Below are 18,580 nucleotides of genomic sequence, written 5' to 3' on the forward strand. Positions count from 1 at the left end.
CACCCCGCAAAGGTTTTCACTTGGCCTTGGGGCCCCCCCTGTGTGTGTGTGTGTGTGTGTATGTGTGTGTCTGTGAGACTGTAAAACTGTTTTTACTTTCACATTTTACCTAAGTACACAAGACATGTATTTAATATACAAGCACAGCTAAAATCTCAAACCGATTTTGGATTTGGATTCGCGTGATGAATCATCAAGTGCTGCACAATGTAGTTACCTTTCTTGACCATGCTTAATGAACAACTCCCCAAAACAGCGAGATTACATGAGCAAGAGTCTGAAAGTGTTTAGACATGCTTCTCTCTGTGCATGTGTGTGTAAATGAGTGTGTAATGGTGCACGTTTTGGGAAATGGTGGTTTAATTTCCTGGAGAAAGAGCCTGTGAGGAGCCTGTGTGTCACCCTAGAAGGTGGATTAGCTGTGTAAACCTCCACAGCGCTGAAGGGCAGCCCTTATTCATCCAGGAGAAAAGAGTGTTTTGGGTTGAACCACAGGGCGAAGCCTGCCAGATCATAATCACAGCTAAAGTCAGTCACACTAATAACACACCAGCAGGACGCGCTTCACACCTAACCTATGCCTCACCTGTTTACAGTTAGCTGAGATGGGTGATGCAGGAACTTGTGTTAGTTGTGAACACATACAGTACACATCCAACAAAGCACTCAGAGTAGAGCTGCGTTGTGCCACAATGTTCAAGCGTGATTAATGTGAGGAACTGAACTGAATTGAATTTGAGATCCATTCATCATCAGAAATCTAATGATGCACAACATTAAAACAATTGTCTGGAGCCAGGTGGCAGCTGCATTGACCGTTTTAACCCATTTATTTTACAAAGCATACAATATGTTTTTAGAATGGCTTTCTATCTTGAAGGCTTTCATTCATTTTAGTGCACTATGAAAATCAATCCGGTGTACAATACTGCAGTGCAAGATTGGTGTGCAGCGTAAAAGGTACAGGTCCTTTATGGGACAAAGCAAGGTTGCATGCAGCCATAGCATGTTTGAGTTTCAAATCAACATTTTGTAACCATGACTGCACACTTTCTGTGACCTAGACCAAGCATTTTAGTGGTCTAAACTTAACTCTATCATTCAAGAATAGTTTGATTTTTTGGGAAATACTCTGGGGAAATACCCCGCTCATAATTGCATCACAGCCCAGCGCTCATCCAGAGAGTTTGCTGTGTGCATGTTAGCATTTAGCTCAAAACATCATTCAGCTGTAGCAATAACGAATGGAAATGGAATTGTCTCGACTTCTAAGCTGGTTGGCATGAGGTAGAAGATTTACATCTTCTTCAGGGTCTCATTTCTTTAGAGCACATTAATGAGCAAGGTGTCACGATTAATTTGATAATGTTATGTAGAAGAGTCTTAAAATTGGTCCCTTGTGGAGCTTGAATCGCCAATAAACTGGTAAGAAAAAGTTTCAAAAGGCTGAATCAGTTCAGATAGACTTTCTTGTTATGTGAAAGAGGATCCTTGCGCAGACAGATAATAGGTCTGTTTGACCGGGCGGACTGCGGCGGCCTCCAAAAGCTCATTGTCATCAGTGTTTTGTCTGGGCTGTAACCATTCTGGCCGGTCTCTCTCTCTCTTTTTATCCTCTTGCTTTCTTGTTATCTCTCACCGCCGACGTTCACTGAACCCACCCTTCCCTAGAGGCTCCGATGTATGGAGGACCACGGGGATGTCGTGGATGCACACAAAACAAACATGCCGTCACACTGTGGAGATGAACACAATCAGAAAGAGCGGGCATTTATTCTAAACGGGGCTACAGGCTCGCTCCCCTCTTATTCTGTAGGCCGAGCAAACATTGACTTATTTCTTTACACGTCAGTGAACATGACATTTTCTAAATTTCCAGACTTTGTTACACGCGCAAGTCGCCAAAGTGAACAATAACCCGGTGACTTCATGCCCCTGCTGTAAGCAGCAGTGAGTGCCTCCATTGTTACACTGGATTACAGTAATGGCTCGCTGTCAAGTTTTGGGAAGGTGGCCAAAGGAGGATTAATGCAGATTCACTCCTGTAACGCTCTAAGCCATCCTACCATTAAATCACAGTCTCCTCAGATGACCTAAACACTCTGACTGTCACAGTTACATCAGGTTCACCTAGAACAACATCGATTATGTGGTTTAATAAGCACTGCTATAAAACTTAAAGCTGTACTATTCAATATTATCCATTAACAATGGGTCAGATTAATATGTGTAATGTGTAAGGGGGCGCTTGTAATGAGGGCTTGCAGTCCCCCTCAGATCTACTGAGCTTTTTAGCTCATTGTTTTGGTTTCATGTCCCACAGCTTTACTGTTTGGCTCACTCTCACTGCTTTTCATCAGCATTGTCTCCACGGGTGCAGCTGTTTTAGCAAAAAACTCTAATAAGTTCGCTTAATGCTAACTCTTTTGTCTGCTGGGGACTGCTAAGGAATATTCAGCCAGATGTTGGTGGAAGCCTAAACAAGGCTGAAAGGAGGCAGGTGGGGACTCTAAATTAAAGGTTCAACTAGAGCTGCCATAGACCTAGCAATGTTCAAAACCCAGAGAAATTCGGCTAATATAGTATTGATGAAGAAGTCGGGCAATAATTGGCTTTTTTCATCAATCTGTGAGCAACCATGGTCTAATTTTATGCTGCACATGGAGTCTGCAGACAGGTGAATGCTACCTGCATGTGAAACACATTTTTCTAGTATTTTTAAGACATAAATGTACTGTAGCAAGACAAAGAATGAGAAAACCTTGATGTCAAAGCTAGATGTTTTCATCACAAAGCTGAATGATCTCGCTGACAGACATTGTATTAATCGAGCAGTTCAGCTGTTGGGAACACAGAGCTGACAGTTATAACACTCTACAGGTGTGCAGTCACTGCAGGTAAGACTCCTCAGGCCTGATTCATTGGTCCCTCCCTGGCTCTGTCCCCTTTTCTCAACAGGGCTGTGATCCCAGATAGAGTCTGCTAAATAGCTGGGATCTGATTTCACACACACACACACACACACGCACACACACACACGCACACACACACACACACACACTGTCCTTTTGGGCCATTCAATAGTTCTTTAGAGTCTTTCTGTGATGGATACGAGAGTCTTTTCTTAATGCATGCACACACAAAGTGTACACACAAAGTGTTAGACACTGAATCCAAACTGCTACACCCTTACACACACACACACACACTCTCTCTCTCTCACACACACACACACACACAGACACACTCATTTAATGCCTGCCAGCAGACAGCAACAATAACAGCCATTTATAACAACACTGTTCTGAGATTCTCAGGTGTCTTGGTTATTATGTCTTCTGTTTAACCCCTCTAAAAAGGTATCCCAACAGAAAATGTCCATTTTCTATCCAATGTTATTACTATTATTTTTTGCTATATATAATTTTCAATATTCTTCTATTAAAGCACGTATTTATGATATTTTAATGCTCCCAATATTTCCTTGGACTGCCACCAGTATTTCCACTTCCTCTTCAGGTAGACAGAGAGTTCAGTGATGAGAGGCAGAGGTGCATCATGGGAGGAAGTGATGTAATAACAGTGTGCTTATTTGCGCTAAAGCAAACAGAGCAATTCCTTAAAGAAACCCAGGGCTGTGTTTACCCAGAGCTCCCTCTCTCTCTCGTGAACAGTGAGGGCACTGTACTGCATATGATGCCTGCTGGAGAGTGTGCTGGCACTGCATGGTCCTTTGCGCACACACACACACGCACACACACACACTGCACAGTAGCAGCACTCATCTGCTTGCAGCTCAGTGAAAATGTTACCCACGCTCAGCTCAGCTACAAATCAAATCAATCATGGATTTCAAACACCAGGCAAATTCTTGATCAGGCTGTAGGTGCATGCACAGACAGCTCCGCGCTGCCTTTTCCTCACACACACATGAACAAACCTCCACAGGCCAGAGGTGCCAAGGGCCATGGAAATCTGGAGAATGTGTTTTGATGTTTGAAATGTCCCAGGCTGCCGGGGGTTTTGCCTTTTTTAGCAGTGTAGCTATAGGGGTGGTATTGTCTGTATGTTAGTTGGTCGTTTGCTATGAAATTTTGTGCAGAAAGGAAATCAAGGCTTGTGGTGGGCACTTAAAAACTTTCACTGTCTTTGATTCTTCCCACCAGGATCCGTCCTCAGCTGGCCAAAGAGAAGATCGAGGGCTGTCACATCTGTACGTTTGTGATGCCCGGGGAGCCGCAGGTGGTGCTGGGCAAGGACAAGGCCTTCACCTACGACCACGTCTTCGACATGGACACCCAGCAGGAAACCATCTACAACCAGTGTACCGAGAGACTTATCGAAGGCTGCTTCGAGGGCTACAATGCCACCATCTTTGCATACGGGCAGGTTGGTCAACAGGCTTCTCTCTGGCACGTTACTAGATCTGCACAGTGATATGTTATGAACATTTACACATTCATTGACACTTTAGCTTCGCATCACTCAAGGGGACAGAGCTGCTTTCATCATCCCGAGATTTATAGCAGCATGTGATTTGAAGTTGATTTCATTTCATATCTTCAGAGACGTAATAAGGGAGTGAGGCTTTACAGCTGCACCAGCTCAATACACTATCAGCTGACACGTTCCAACCTGCTCTCACCACCACAGCTTTATATTGGCTCTGATAGAGATAGAGAGGGAGTTTATTACCCAATCAAGGCAGAGCGTGTACTGATTACTTCACCTCATAGCAGAGCAGGGAACTAAACTGCAAAGTCAAAAACCTTGATAAAGAGACATTAAACCGTTGAAACACTAACCAGCCCACTGACAGCTTTGCACTTTAAGGGAATAGTTAGACATGTGTCACCTCTATACATAACCAGGCTAGCTGTTTCCCCCTGTTTCCAGTCTTTATGCTAAGCTAAGCTAACGAGCTGCTGGCTGCAGCTTCATATTGAACAGACAGATATTAGAGAGGCATCAATCTTTTCATTAAGCTCTCAGCAAGAAAGCAAAAACATTGAATATTTCTTTAATAATCTATTAATACAGAAGTTGATAAATATAGTATTTTATACATTTTCACACCCACAAGAAAATGCACAGAGGATTTATTACCCTGCACAGCTGTTTGTTGGTTTGTTGTCCCTTTAAATAAATGGACAAATTAAAATGTTATTATCAAGGTTTTGTCTGTAACTCCCTTACACTCAAACTTTGCACAAGACAGAAATAATACCCCCAGTAATTCAACAAATTTCACATTAAATTGCATTCTGGTTGGAGAGATAGATTTGATTCAGGATCGGTCAAACTTTCTCTTGCCTTAGCTTGAAAAACCTCTTCAGTTCAACTTTCCCGCCTCTTAATCTTTCCCCACGCTCCTCGTCTCTCTGTTCATTATTCCCTCCTCACATTGTCCCTGCAGCCCTTGTGTTCCTGTCAAAGAGCCTTTCACAGGGCGCAGTGGAGGCCGCACACACACACACACACACACACACGCAGTGCATGTGAATGTGCACACAGGAACCACAGGTGTGGTCTCAGAATTAAACAGACAAACACACACGACTAGCTTTTCTCATGTACACACATTTGCTTGCATGCACCCCCTCATCTATCACCGCACACACAGGGAGATACGCACACACACTCCTGTCAAGGTCTCTTTCAGGGGCTTCAACGGCGAGGAGAAGGGCAGCGCTTGAATTTGGGATCAGTGTTGCATTCCTCTTTTTGTCACCATGGTGACCATCCCATCCCCTCTGACCCCCCCACCCCCCCACCCCTCATGTTAGAGAAAGTTCTCAGAGCTGCACCCTAAGCCCCGAGACCCAGATTGTTGAATTGTTGGATGACACAGCTAAGAAAGCTCACATATGTGATGAAATTTACAGCAAAAACACACTAAAACACGTTAGAAAGCCACAGAAATACAAATAAAGCAACTGATGACTCTGTCTTCTCCCCCGTGTCCAGACGGGTTCGGGGAAGACCTACACCATGGGAACCGGCTTCGACGTGCACATCGGAGAGGAAGAGCTAGGTATCATCCCCCGGGCCGTGAACCACCTGTTCAGAGGGATCGAGGAGCGCAGACAGGCTGCCACCGAGCAGGGCAAGCCTGTTCCTGAGTTCAAGATCAACGCACAGTTCCTGGAGGTGCAGAAACACACACACACACACACACACACACAGTCCTGTTTCCATCACTTCAGTGGACATTCATTTCCTGGAGACTTACCCTAACCATAACCATAACCATAACCACTACTTACCCAACCCTAACCCTAATTTGACAGTTTCAGAGGGCGTTTTCCCCAGAAATTAGTGTTTTTGTCTTAAATTAAGGTGCATTTATCAGCACTCTAAACTCGAAACATCCATTCCACTTAAGGTCCATTAGCCTGATGTAGCTGGAGCATGCAGACAGCAAGGGGTCGGAGGTCAGCAGGGGGTGCAGTGATTTTAAGTTGTGAAAGCGTCCACATGACCCTGCAGCTATTAAACTGTCATTAGTCTGTCTCTGTGGTCAGCTTCTGGATCTATTTTTAATCGCCAGCAAGTGGCTGCTAACAGCTGGCGAGGAGGCAGCTGAGAGGGGAAAGATGAGGCCGGGAAGTCATCGTTACGTTGACCGGTCACGTGACAATACGTGTATCTGTTTTCAACACACTCTCCAGTTGTACAACGAGGAGGTGCTGGACTTGTTCGACTCGACGCGGGACATCGAGGCCAGGAAGCAGCGATCCAACATCAAAATCCACGAGGACGCCAATGGAGGCATCTACACCGTTGGGGTCACCACCCGCACCGTCACCTCTGCAGCTGAGGTCAGCTTATTTAGCTGTATTAACAGTGGTACCTGTTACTACTATTATTTTTACTATAAAAGCATACTACAAATCAAATTCTCATATATACTGTATATTCTGAAATGGAAAACGTGTTACTCCATCTAGAATATTAGACGGCCAGTTTACCTAAATAGGAAAAAAAAAACTTCTAGTGGTGTCTGTTGTTGAGACATCTATCTATCATGGACTGGTTCTCTGTACATAACAATTTCCTGGCTCCTTCTCTCCTGCCATCCTTTCCCATCCTCTCTCCTCTAACAGATGATACAGTGTCTGAAGCTAGGCGCCCTGTCTCGTACCACCGCCAGCACCCAGATGAACGTCCAGAGTTCGCGCTCCCACGCCATCTTCACCATCCACCTGTGCCAAGTTCGAGTCTGCTCTCCAGATAACGACGTACGTGCTCTAACACACAGCGTCGGGCCTCTGCTGCCACCTAACGTGTTACCATGAGACGTTTGAAACATTGCACTTGGTGAAAAGTGTATCGCCTGTGTTTATTGTCCCTTCTGTCTCTGCCAGGATAATGTGACAGACAACCGTCTCGCCAACGACTCAGAGATTAATGAGTTTGAGACGCTGACAGCCAAGTTCCACTTTGTGGACCTGGCTGGTTCTGAGAGACTGAAGAGAACTGGAGCTACAGGAGACAGAGCTAAAGAGGGCATCTCCATCAACTGTGGGCTGGTGAGGAAGCTCAGAGCATGTGTCATTCTGCAGGGAACATGTTCTGTTACACAGTGCAGATACAGGTCACAGTCATATTTATGCCATTGATTCATCATGATTTAGAGTTGGCTTGCAACATAAACATAAGAAAGTTTTCTTTTGCTTATTGGCGCATGGAAAGCACTGATTCTGGCATTCCTCAGTTGCACATGATGTTCACCTGTCTGGTGATTTTGTGGAGGAAGAGAGCCCCCAGGTGGCCAAAACATGAACTGCACACTTACTTTCTTGCCATTGTTTTTAGCTCCACACTAGTACAAATGAATGTTGTTGTTGTTGTTTTTTTTAAGTAGAGTGTTATTTATTCCATATTTTAGCAAGTCCTGGGATTTTTTACCCTCAAATATCCCTGTCTTACCTCAGCTCGCTTTGGGAAACGTCATCAGTGCTCTGGGAGACAGAAGTAAACGCTCCACTCACGTGCCTTACAGAGACTCCAAACTGACCCGGCTGCTGCAGGACTCACTGGGCGGCAACAGGTTTGTGTGCTGAGTCTTATTAAAATATAGTAAACAAATATGGATGTATACATTTGATTATGAATCAGAAACATCTTTGGTGCTGCAAAAGTTGATGCTTTGATATTAGTGATTGAGCATGAAATGGTTTGAATGTTAAATTGATTTTAAAAAGTGTTTCCTTACACTTAGTAGGTTTAATTTACCCTTTAGTATGCGTAACATAGCAGTCCTCATCACTAACTAGCCTAAAATAGCACAAAGCAAACTGTCTTCTTCTTTTTGACCAACCAGTTGCCACATTAGTTGCATTAGTTGGCATTAAAGTCTTGATGATTCACCCATGACACAGTAATCATGGCCTACTCCAGAGTTGGGCTCTTTTGTACAAATTAAAGATGTTATGTGAACAAGGAAGGATGCAACATTAACTGTCAGTCTTGTGTTTTTTTTCCAATTGAGCCATCATTTACATCTTTAATGCAGTAACCCCTTGACTATGGCCCAGTTATGGTTTCAGTACATTTGTATGTCGACTAACACGAAGTTAAAAATGTTAAAAAAGACCCTGGAAAGTTATTTCCTTCGTCTGTGTGTCCTCTAGTCAAACGATGATGATCGCCTGTATCAGCCCGTCAGACCGGGACTTCATGGAGACCCTGAACACTCTGAAGTATGCCAACAGAGCCCGGAACATTAAGAACAAGGTGATGGTGAACCAGGACAGAGCCAGCCAGCAGATCAGCGCCCTGAGGACGGAGATAGCACGACTGCAGATGGAGCTGATGGAGTACAAGACGGTAAGAAGGCTGAAGCGGAGGAATGAGGCTGGTGGATAAAATCTGTGCAGAAAAATAATTTGTGACATTAACTGGCCTGCCTGATGCTCAGGGGAAGCGTATGGTGGGTGAGGACGGCATGGAGGGTGTCAACGACTTGGTGCACGAGAACTCCATGCTGCAGACGGAAAACAACAACCTGAGGGTGAGGGTGAAGGCCATGCAGGAGACCATCGACGCCCAGAGAGCCAGACTCACACAGGTCCTCAGCGACCAGGCCAACCAGGCCCTGGCTAAAGCAGGTGGGCACTGTGACAAGACTGTGGGAACAGTGGGGAACCATATCAGCAAGCTGAGAACCACAGACCATAATGTGGCATATAAATTCAAAAAAGTGCATGTATTTAAACTGTATGTATTTATTTGAGGTCAATCCTATTTTTAGCTGGTTCTGCTGTGTTTGTATCTTAAAGTATAATAATTTTGACAACCGTACATAGTGATAACCTTGCAATCAATACACTGTTGGCTGGTCAAAAAAAACAACTCTTTACTTACATACACCTTTTTTCTATTATAATACAGTTTTACCGATGCAGTACATTTTGTATCTCTTGCAAACTGTTACTTTTTTAAAAATTAGGCAGTAATGGTGAGTATTTTTATTACTGTTTTAATGTTCAGCACAGTTTCAAGTAACAGATATCCATTTGTTTGACTGTTTTAACAAGAGGCTACAGCCATGCTAGCAGCTCCATGAGCTAAATGCTACTTTCAGAATGCTAATATGCGGCCATTGACAATGCTAGCGGGGTCATTTACAGTGTTAGCTATTTTAGTTCAGCGTGTTAGCTTGCTAACATTTGTTAATTAGCACTAAGGTCAAAGTACAGCTGAGCCTGATGGGAATTTAATTCATTTTGTAGGTTTTTAGTCTTAAACCGACGTACCAGATTCATTCAAAGATGAAACATGAGCAGGTTCACCAAAAGAATGTTTCTGAACTGGGTCTCACGGAAGTACTGCAAGAATAAAGAGCAGTTTTGTATGTAGTAGTTGTCTCATATTGTATATATTGTATGTTAATTGTTAATGTTAATATTGTATGTGCCTCTGCTTACAGGTGAAGGTAACGAAGAGATCGGGAATATGATTCAGAATTACATCAAAGAGATCGAGGAGCTTAGGTATGTCGTGATTTGATTTTATACTATTTTAGTAGGCCTTTTGTTATTTAATCAGCAGCTGTTCCAAACTGCTCAGCACAAGCATCGGCTAAAGTGATTGTACCAGAATTGTTAAAGGAAAACAAGACAGCAGGAATAATTAACATATGTAATTATAAAGTCTGATTGAGATGAAGATCTGTTGAAAGTTTCACAGCGACTGAAAACACTTCTTCTCGTTGTGTGACACTTTCCCCGCTCTCTCAGAGCTAAACTTCTTGAAAGCGAGGCCGTGAGCGAGAATCTCAGGAAGAGTTTGTCGCGGGCCTCCACGCGCTCCACGCTGTACGGAGGGCCCGGCTCCTTCTCCCCCGCCCTCTTCGCTCCCGAGAAGGAGGCCAGCGACGTCATCCAGATGGCCAAGAAAGACCTGGAGAAGCTCAGGAAGAAGGAGAAGAAGAAGAAGAAGAGGTAGAGTGCGGGATTTGTCACTTTGAAGACACTTTGTGTGTTTCATGCTTTCAGTTTTTACCTGCTCACACATTTTTTTTGAGAAGTCAGGCTGGTATTAAGTCTTGTGAACTTCCTCGGAGGTGTATTAGAATGATACAAGTGTTGTGAAGACACTGAAAATAGCCTCTTGATGTTTGTCTGTTGCCATGGCAAGGGTCTGTAGCCTGGTGTGTTGTGTGTAATTATCTCCTGGCTCCCTGCATTAGCAGTTTACACCCTGATGTTTCTCTAATGGAATGACGGCTGGGTTGAGACAAGATGATAGTTAAAGCTATTAATGATGATGGTTGCTCTGGCACGCTGAAGCACGACGATCATTTTGATCATCTTTTGCTGTGAGTGTTTCTATAATGTGTCTGTGCATGTTCTATACTTGCGAGGGCAAACCTCGAGCTCTGCGCTTCAGAGGGATTTCATGCGTCATCTGGCCTGCACGATCAGGACGTTTATCCTCATCTGAACACAGTGTTTGTGAGAGTCTCTGCACTCACCTGCTCTTGCTGCTCTTTTTCTTTCTCCCGTCTTGTAACGTTCCCTCACTCGCCCCAACTTCTGCGGCCTGTCTGCCCGCCCCCTCTACCTCCTCCTCACCTCCACACCTCCCCTCCCTCTCTCTTTTCGAAGACTAAGGCGATATGAGGAGAATCACCACCACACACCGGTCGAACACGCCAGGTTTGCCACACCCCATCCAGGATTGGGTCAGATCTGAAACTGGTTCAATTACCAGCAGTGCAAATCATGTCCCTTTTTGCTCAGATTAAAATGCACCAAGTAATTGATGGGATTTCAGTTGATTGTTGACCCGGGTCCAAACCCAAAACATCCCTTTTTAAGTAACTAACCCCTAACTTCTTCTGCACCTACAGGTGGTTTACACGCCTGGAGGGAAGCAGATCTTTTAACCAGCTCCACCTCTTCCTCTTAACCCTTTGTTTTGTCTCTTTTTTGCTCTTCGCTGCACACGGAAAGATGTTGATCAGATCTCATCATCAATACTGACTCAATCTGTAAAAAAATGGAGTTAGAATGAGGAAAATGGTTTTGTATGGACTGCAAAAAACATTACATTTTCAAGATGATGGTCAACAAATCTTAGAAGTGTGTGGCAGGCCCTCTTAAAACGAAATCATCTTGTAATTTGAATGGTAGTAACTGTCAATCATTGTCTTTCCCAGTGTATCATTAATGTTGATCTCCCCCATGCAGTCTCTGTGAAATCATCCATTAATCCACACTGATTCCACATCTGCTCCTGATCTGATCAAGCATATAATCATTTGCATGGTCATGTTAGCCATCCTTGTTGTAAATTGAATTGCAGTGAATTCCAAATCTAACCTACAGTATCTACAAGAACTCTGTCTGGGTCGGTAGTTGGCAAACAGTCTTTTCCTCTTTCAGTGTGATCAGAGAGGGCGTGCCAGACAACGAGCAGGAGCGAGGCAACGATGAGGCAGAGGCGGTAGGTGGACAATCACGAAATCAAGCTTTTAGATTGATGTTTAGATATATTCATCACACATTTCTTAGTGTGTGTGCTTCCATGTTGCCAGGAGGGCAGCGACCACGAAGAGGGCGAGGACGCAGATGGAGAGGAGGAGGACTACGACATGGCGGGAGATGAGACGTCTGACGAGTCTGACTCTGAAGAACTGGAGGAGAAAGGTACAATTAGCTGTAGCGAGGAAGCCATTGTGTGCAGGGCAGCTTCTTCTTCTTGGTCTTAAAGTGGTAGAGGCATGGGGATCTGACAATGGGCTTGTGCGGCAGAGAACGTCCAGGCCGACCTGGCCAACATCACCTGTGAGATCGCCATCAAGCAGAAGCTGATAGACGAGCTGGAGAACAGCCAGCGGCGTCTGCACACTCTCAAGCAGCAGTACGAGCAGAAGCTGATGATGCTGCAGAACAAGATCAAAGACACACAGCTGGAGAGGGACAAGGTCCTGCATAATATGGGTAAGAGACACGTGCACCTCTGAAACAGGTAAGATAAAGAAACCAAAGCAAATGAAAAGGCTGTTCCCTCATTGTTTTCATGTTCATCTCCAGGCTCAGTGGAGTCAGGCACGGAGGAGAAGGCCAAGAGGATCAAAGCGGAGTATGAGAGGAAGCTGAGCTCCATGAACAAAGAGCTGCAGAAGCTCCAGTCGGCTCAGAAGGAGCACGCCCGCCTGCTGAAGAACCAATCACAGTACGAGAAGCAGCTCAAGAAGCTCCAGCTGGATGTGACCGAGATGAAGAAGACCAAGGTAAAGGGATAGGTCTTGTTTCCGCTTTCTCTTTCACATTTGTCTTGTTGCAACGCTGATTTTTCTTCCTGCTGCCGCACATTTTTCCACCAGGTGGCGCTGATGCGCCAGATGAAGGAGCAGCAGGAGAGAAACAGAGCCACAGAGACCAGGAGGAACAGGGAGATCGCCTCTCTAAAGAAAGAGCAGCGCAGAGCTGAGGTAACGAAGATGGCAACATTCAAACAGAGCTATTCATTCCTTTTCTGACAATATGCTACTAACATGCATGCTAGCAAGCAACTAGTTAATGGTGAATATGTGTTACCTTAATGTAAAGTGTTATTAAATATTTAATGCATCATAGGTAGTGCACTCAAACTGATGCAAGTTCAAAGGTGATGATGTAAAAAGGACGTATTTGTTGAAGTCCTTGGATGACTCTTGTCATGGCTACATAGTTAGGGTCATAGTGTACCACTGTTTACCTTCACTGTAGATGACGATATCATTTCTTCCTCCAGCACCAACTGAAGCAGATGGAGGCCCAGAAAAGACAACAGGAGCTGATTCTTCGCAGGAAGAATGAAGAGGTGTGACACAAACACACACACACACACTGTCGTAGGGGAGAGTATGGATGGTAGGTTTGCATCCACTTTCGTTCCACTCTAATATGCAAAATCACTCTTTCTTTGAACTGCGTCAGGTGACAGCTCTTCGGCGACAGGTGAGGCCCGTGTCCGGGAAGGCGAGCAGGAAGGTGAGCTTACCTGAACCTCTCCAGGAGCCCTCACATAGAGCCACCCCGGGAAGGATGCATACCTCTGGAGTGTCCCCGTCCAATGGAGCCAGGTATGTCATCTGAGCATGTTTACGTGCGTTACGGTGTGTTTACACGGTTAACAATTCTACAAGAGCCATGTCTCGCTCCGCAGGAGTTCCCCAGTGTGGATGGGAAGCATCAGCAGGACAGCCAGGGCCAAATGGCAGTCACTGGAGAGACGTGTCACTGACATCATCATGCAGAGGATGACCATCTCTAACATGGAGACAGATATGAACAGACTGCTGAAGGTAGCTCATCACTCATCTCATCAGATTCAAGATAGTCGTGGAAAAATAGAGCAACGTGGAAGAAATTGTGTTCCTTTAAAATAAATGGGAAATAGTATTTGTCTGTGAAACCTTTGCAGGATTTGTATGTGTTTTTTAAAATCTGTAAAAACCTGTGTGCACTGGCTTCTTTGTCCCTCATTTTTTCCTGTCCCATCTCAATTCCTTCTGCCCAAACTCTGCCTCCACTCCAGCAACGGGAGGAGCTGACCAGGCGGAGGGAGCGAGTGTCCAGAAAAAGAGAGAAGATGGCGGTGGACGGTGCAGACGCCGACCGCTCCCTGGCCTCGCTGAACGAGGAGCTGGAGTCTCTGAGCGCCAACATCGACTATATCAATGACAGCATCGCTGACTGTCAGGCCAACATCATGCAGATGGAGGAGGCCAAGGTGAGGCAAGGCGCTGCACAGCCTCAGACTCATGTGGCACATTCACTCGATTAAACTCTCATCATACATAGCATATATAGTTAATGAATAATTATTGAGCTTAAAGACTGAGCAATCAGAAGTTACAGTGATAGGAAGGGCAGGAAGGGTTGAGTAGGAGTCAAATTCTTAGCAAGAAAGCGACTAAGTGTATTATATATTAAATATTCCTTTAAATATTGGCTGATACACTTTGGTCAAATACATTGTGCTATGACTGTGTTTCTTGCAATGCCACTTTGTTGGATGTGTCCTTATTCTGGGTGACAGGAGGACACAGTGGATGTGACTGCAGTGATCAGCTCCTGTAACTTATCAGAGGCCCGCTTCCTTCTGGACCATTTCATGACTTTGACCATCAATAAGGTACTTACCGCCCTTGCTGACTTTGTGTTGTTTCAGTCGTAATCTCATCAGTGTGTCTTTGTTTGCTTTCACGTACTGACAACAAACAAGCATGTGAATCCAACATAAACTGATTAAATAGCACAAATTATGTTTATTTAAATGGCGAAAAATGTTGAGAGCAAGCTCTCTTTTGCAATGACACCCTGATAACAACACATATATTGTAAAATACATCTAAAGATTACAATATATAAAACTAAATTACAGTACATATTAAATGATAGAGGTGCACAAATGAAACATCAACAGGTTTTACAGAAAACAGAACAACATGAGAGATCGATTCAAATGAAACGCCTACATTCACATTGCTCTATGTCAATCAAAAGACTTTATGTTTGTCTTTGTTTGGTGCATAGTGTTTTTTTAAGACAGTTTCCTTATCTCAGTCCTGACATGTTGATCCTCGAGGACCACATAGTCTAGTGCAGTGTGAACTTTCATTTATAGTTAGGAAGACATAAGAGATTACTAATTTGCCAAGAAGTGCTTTATAGATAAACAGAATGAAGTGCCGTTCTCCTCTGACTGCTAACCACTGACACCCACCTCTGTCATATTGTAAATATCAATGTGTTCTAGAGGAGAATGATAGGCTGCATCTAGAGGTTTAACAGTGGAGGCTTAAGATTGCATATAAATTACATCACCATAGTCCATAACAGGTAAAGAGGTTGACTAAAAATTTTCTTGCAGTTTTGACTAAGACAATCTGAAACAAAAATGCTGTTTTCCTTTTAAGGCTCAGTTCATTAACATGTTTTTAAAGTATGAGCTTGTCATCCAGAAACCAAGGTATTTATAATAGGATACTCTTTCAATTGGAATCCCAATAAGAGCAGTAATATTCATTTCAATGGGACTTAGCTTTCTGTAGAACAACATGCATTTTGTTTTATCTGGGGTTAACGGTTATTTAAGATCAATGAATGTTTGCTGTAAAGAAAAAAAAATCCCTCTGGACCACAGAGGGCGCTGTTGTATATAGAATGGCATCATCCTCATACAGATGAATTGTGATGTTTCTAACATTTTTACCTAATTTATTTTTAAAAATTGTGAACAAAAGTTGTCCTAGAATAGAGCCCTGTGGCACACCTTTGTTAACGCTCATAAAACTGGGCAGGTAAAAAGGCCTACGTAGTCCTGCTTATTAACTAACGTACGAGCAACGTTGTTCAAGACTTTCTACACTACCGTCATGGTGCTGTGCTCCAGTCTAAAACCTCATTGATTGGATTTTAAAATGGAGTGTGGAGATGTGATCTTGCTTTCGTTGTCGTGGCTCCTTTATAAGACGAATTCAATGAGACTTTAAATGGACCAATTTGATTAAATTAGGTTTAAATTAGATGAGATGAGATTAGATTTGATGAAACCTAATTGCTCCTGTGAGGAAGTGTGTTCAACCCGGCAGCAAAGAACAAATGAAGAAAAAGTGGAAGTAATTACAACAACATAGACTACTAAAGGTGAAGACGCAGAGCCTTCATAAGGGTTGCCTGTTTGTGAGAATTCAAGAAAAAGAAGTCATTGCTGTGCCTGCAGTGATAACCCGTCTGCTGCATGGTCATTGTCAGGGTCTGCAGGCGTCTCAGAAGGATTCCCAGCTGAAGGTGATGGAGGGCAGGTTGAAGCAGACAGAGATCAACAGCGCCACCCAGAACCAGCTGCTGTTCCACATGCTGAAGGAGAAAGCGGAGATCAACCCGGAGCTGGACGCTCTGCTGGGCAGCGCTCTGCAAGGTGGGATACCTCCAGCCAATCGAGACCGATCACCTTTTTTTAATCAACATTCCTTTCACCATGTGGCTACGTTTTATTTTGAGGGCCTCTGTTTTCTTTGTAGATTGCAAAGACAGTTCATGAAAAGATTCAAACGTGTCAGTTCATCACTGACTTCTCTCTAAAGCAAAAAGCAGACCTGTAAAATAAAAAGTAGCCCTTTTCTCATCGTTGGGTTTGATTTTGATTTGATTGTTTTCTTTGTTTGTTGTGTTGGTGTGAACTCAGAGTTAGGTTACCTGTCACCGGGTGAGTATGAGACACATAGCAATGTGACTGTGTTCGAGAGAGCGTTTCACATGCACACTGCAAGATTTCCACTGTAAATGTACCCCCCAATGAAAAGCAAAATGTGGAATTTATCCTTGTCCGCCTTTCTTTCCTTAAAAATGACTCAAGACAAGCTGTAGTTGTGTTTTATATTTGATGCATTAAATGTGATCGTGGTAACGAGGTTTCTAAGCTAGATTCAGAAATCTTGTAGTGTGCATCAGCCCTCCGTCCTCCTTTTAAAAACTAACCAGTTAAAGTAACTCTGCCATGATGTGCATGATGTGTTAAGTTGCCTCACCTGCTAGCAAGTCCCGCTTACTCAGGTTGTCGTCACTAAAATTAAACTGCAGTTAAAATCCACACTGGAGCTGGAGTATAAGATAAAGTCTCGTGTTCACAGCAGTTTGTGTGTCTGCAGTTCTGTGTTTGTGTCTCTGTGTGTGTGTGTGTGTGTGTTGCTTTCTCCATTATTCCTGTACACAGGATAAATTATCCCACACTGTAGCTTCCCGTCACCTTACACTAATGACACCCCAAACTAAACCTGGTGCCCCTTGTTGTGAACTGCTGAAGCTGTCGTCATTGTTGTACTGTAATATTTAGTGTCCTAAATCAGCCTGAAAATACAGTTTAATGACAGATATATTGCACCATTAAGGAAAAACACTCTCCAGATTAAGAGAGATGCTCTATTTTTCACTATGTGCGTTAATGTGTGTGTTTTTACGGGACAGAAAACGGAGATGACAGCAGCAGTGACGAGTCCACCCCCAGTCCAGCCACCGAGGGCAGGTAAATACAGATGCCTTGTTAAAATGCAGTTAGTGTATGTTTTTCTGTGTGTTCACAATGAATAGGTCTTTTTCATGTCATAGTGGGAAATCACAGGTGTAACTGATAACATTAATTATCCACTTAGACGTGTCACTTCAGCTCTCTTCATACTGCACATGGCGGCTCACTGGGACACTTAAATGGAACAAGCCATCACTGGTGTTAACCTTAATTACACCTGTGCTATAGAAAAGGCCTATAACGTCCACGCTGTGTTTTGTTTCTGCACATCCACAGCACACGGGTGGGTTTAATTCTAGCTGATTAGACCTCTGCTCAGGTTGATGTTTGGCAGAGCTGGAAGTCACTTTGTGTTACCAAACTCTATGTGGCAATGCAGATGATAAAGGTGCATGTGGTCCAGTCAGAACATGGGAACCAAAGCAAACAGGAGAGAGATGTCAGTCAAACACAGTCTGTACAAGCCTACTGCAATACAAATTTGTTTAAAAAAATCATCATCTATGCTCTAAACTGCTTGACCTCTGACTTTATTAGTACAATTAAAACATCATGGACACTTGCAATGTGATGATGATAGAGCTACTATATGTGTTGTACATGTGAGACAAGAATCCAAGATGTAGAAAATGGTATAAACACCCCCTCAACACAACAAATGGCACAATAATACAATACAAACACCACAGAATTCTAAATGTCAAAAGAAAGTTGGAGGAGGCGGCACCACCTGCCTTTATTTTAACACATTAGAGTTATAATAACTTTGATGATCCCTTCACATATCACCGCCATCATGTCAACATTTCCATTATTCCAGTTTTGTTAGGTTTGTGACTTATGGTACACAATTAATGCTAATTAGCAAATGCTAGCATGCTAGCGTACTAATCGAAGATAATAAACATGGTAAACATTATACCTGCTTGACAGTAGCGTGTTTGCATGTGCTGGGTGTAACCGAAAATCCCTGACTTTCTTTCAGCACGCTGGCATCAGATCTAATGAAGTTATGTGGTGAATCCAGACCGAGAAGCAAGGTACTGCGCCG

The 18,580-nt window shown here is 43.7% G+C and overlaps 1 protein-coding gene across 3 annotated transcripts in view; it reads left to right on the top strand.

Moving 5' to 3' along the window:
* Positions 1-18,580, top strand: part of LOC121625557 (kinesin-like protein KIF21A) — a 33,510-nt gene that overhangs the window by 9,152 nt on the left and 5,778 nt on the right. Inside the window, exons 2-26 of one of the 3 annotated variants that reach the window (XM_041963684.1) lie at positions 4,167-4,389; positions 5,968-6,150; positions 6,672-6,821; positions 7,107-7,241; positions 7,368-7,532; positions 7,938-8,053; positions 8,637-8,832; positions 8,924-9,113; positions 9,935-9,998; positions 10,245-10,448; positions 11,115-11,165; positions 11,895-11,955; positions 12,047-12,158; positions 12,264-12,452; positions 12,546-12,745; positions 12,839-12,946; positions 13,249-13,317; positions 13,434-13,579; positions 13,663-13,801; positions 14,035-14,229; positions 14,539-14,634; positions 16,257-16,422; positions 16,690-16,710; positions 17,469-17,526; positions 18,515-18,569. In XM_041963684.1, coding sequence (XP_041819618.1) covers positions 4,167-4,389; positions 5,968-6,150; positions 6,672-6,821; positions 7,107-7,241; positions 7,368-7,532; positions 7,938-8,053; positions 8,637-8,832; positions 8,924-9,113; positions 9,935-9,998; positions 10,245-10,448; positions 11,115-11,165; positions 11,895-11,955; positions 12,047-12,158; positions 12,264-12,452; positions 12,546-12,745; positions 12,839-12,946; positions 13,249-13,317; positions 13,434-13,579; positions 13,663-13,801; positions 14,035-14,229; positions 14,539-14,634; positions 16,257-16,422; positions 16,690-16,710; positions 17,469-17,526; positions 18,515-18,569 — 3,292 coding nt within the window. The remainder of the gene's footprint in view (positions 1-4,166; positions 4,390-5,967; positions 6,151-6,671; positions 6,822-7,106; positions 7,242-7,367; positions 7,533-7,937; positions 8,054-8,636; positions 8,833-8,923; positions 9,114-9,934; positions 9,999-10,244; positions 10,449-11,114; positions 11,166-11,894; positions 11,956-12,046; positions 12,159-12,263; positions 12,453-12,545; positions 12,746-12,838; positions 12,947-13,248; positions 13,318-13,433; positions 13,580-13,662; positions 13,802-14,034; positions 14,230-14,538; positions 14,635-16,256; positions 16,423-16,689; positions 16,711-17,468; positions 17,527-18,514; positions 18,570-18,580) is intronic. The other 2 variants (XM_041963685.1, XM_041963686.1) reach the window with 2 other exon arrangements.

This window comes from Chelmon rostratus, chromosome 22, assembly GCF_017976325.1.
Source record: "Chelmon rostratus isolate fCheRos1 chromosome 22, fCheRos1.pri, whole genome shotgun sequence".
In the NCBI taxonomy this organism is placed as follows: domain Eukaryota; kingdom Metazoa; phylum Chordata; class Actinopteri; order Chaetodontiformes; family Chaetodontidae; genus Chelmon; species Chelmon rostratus.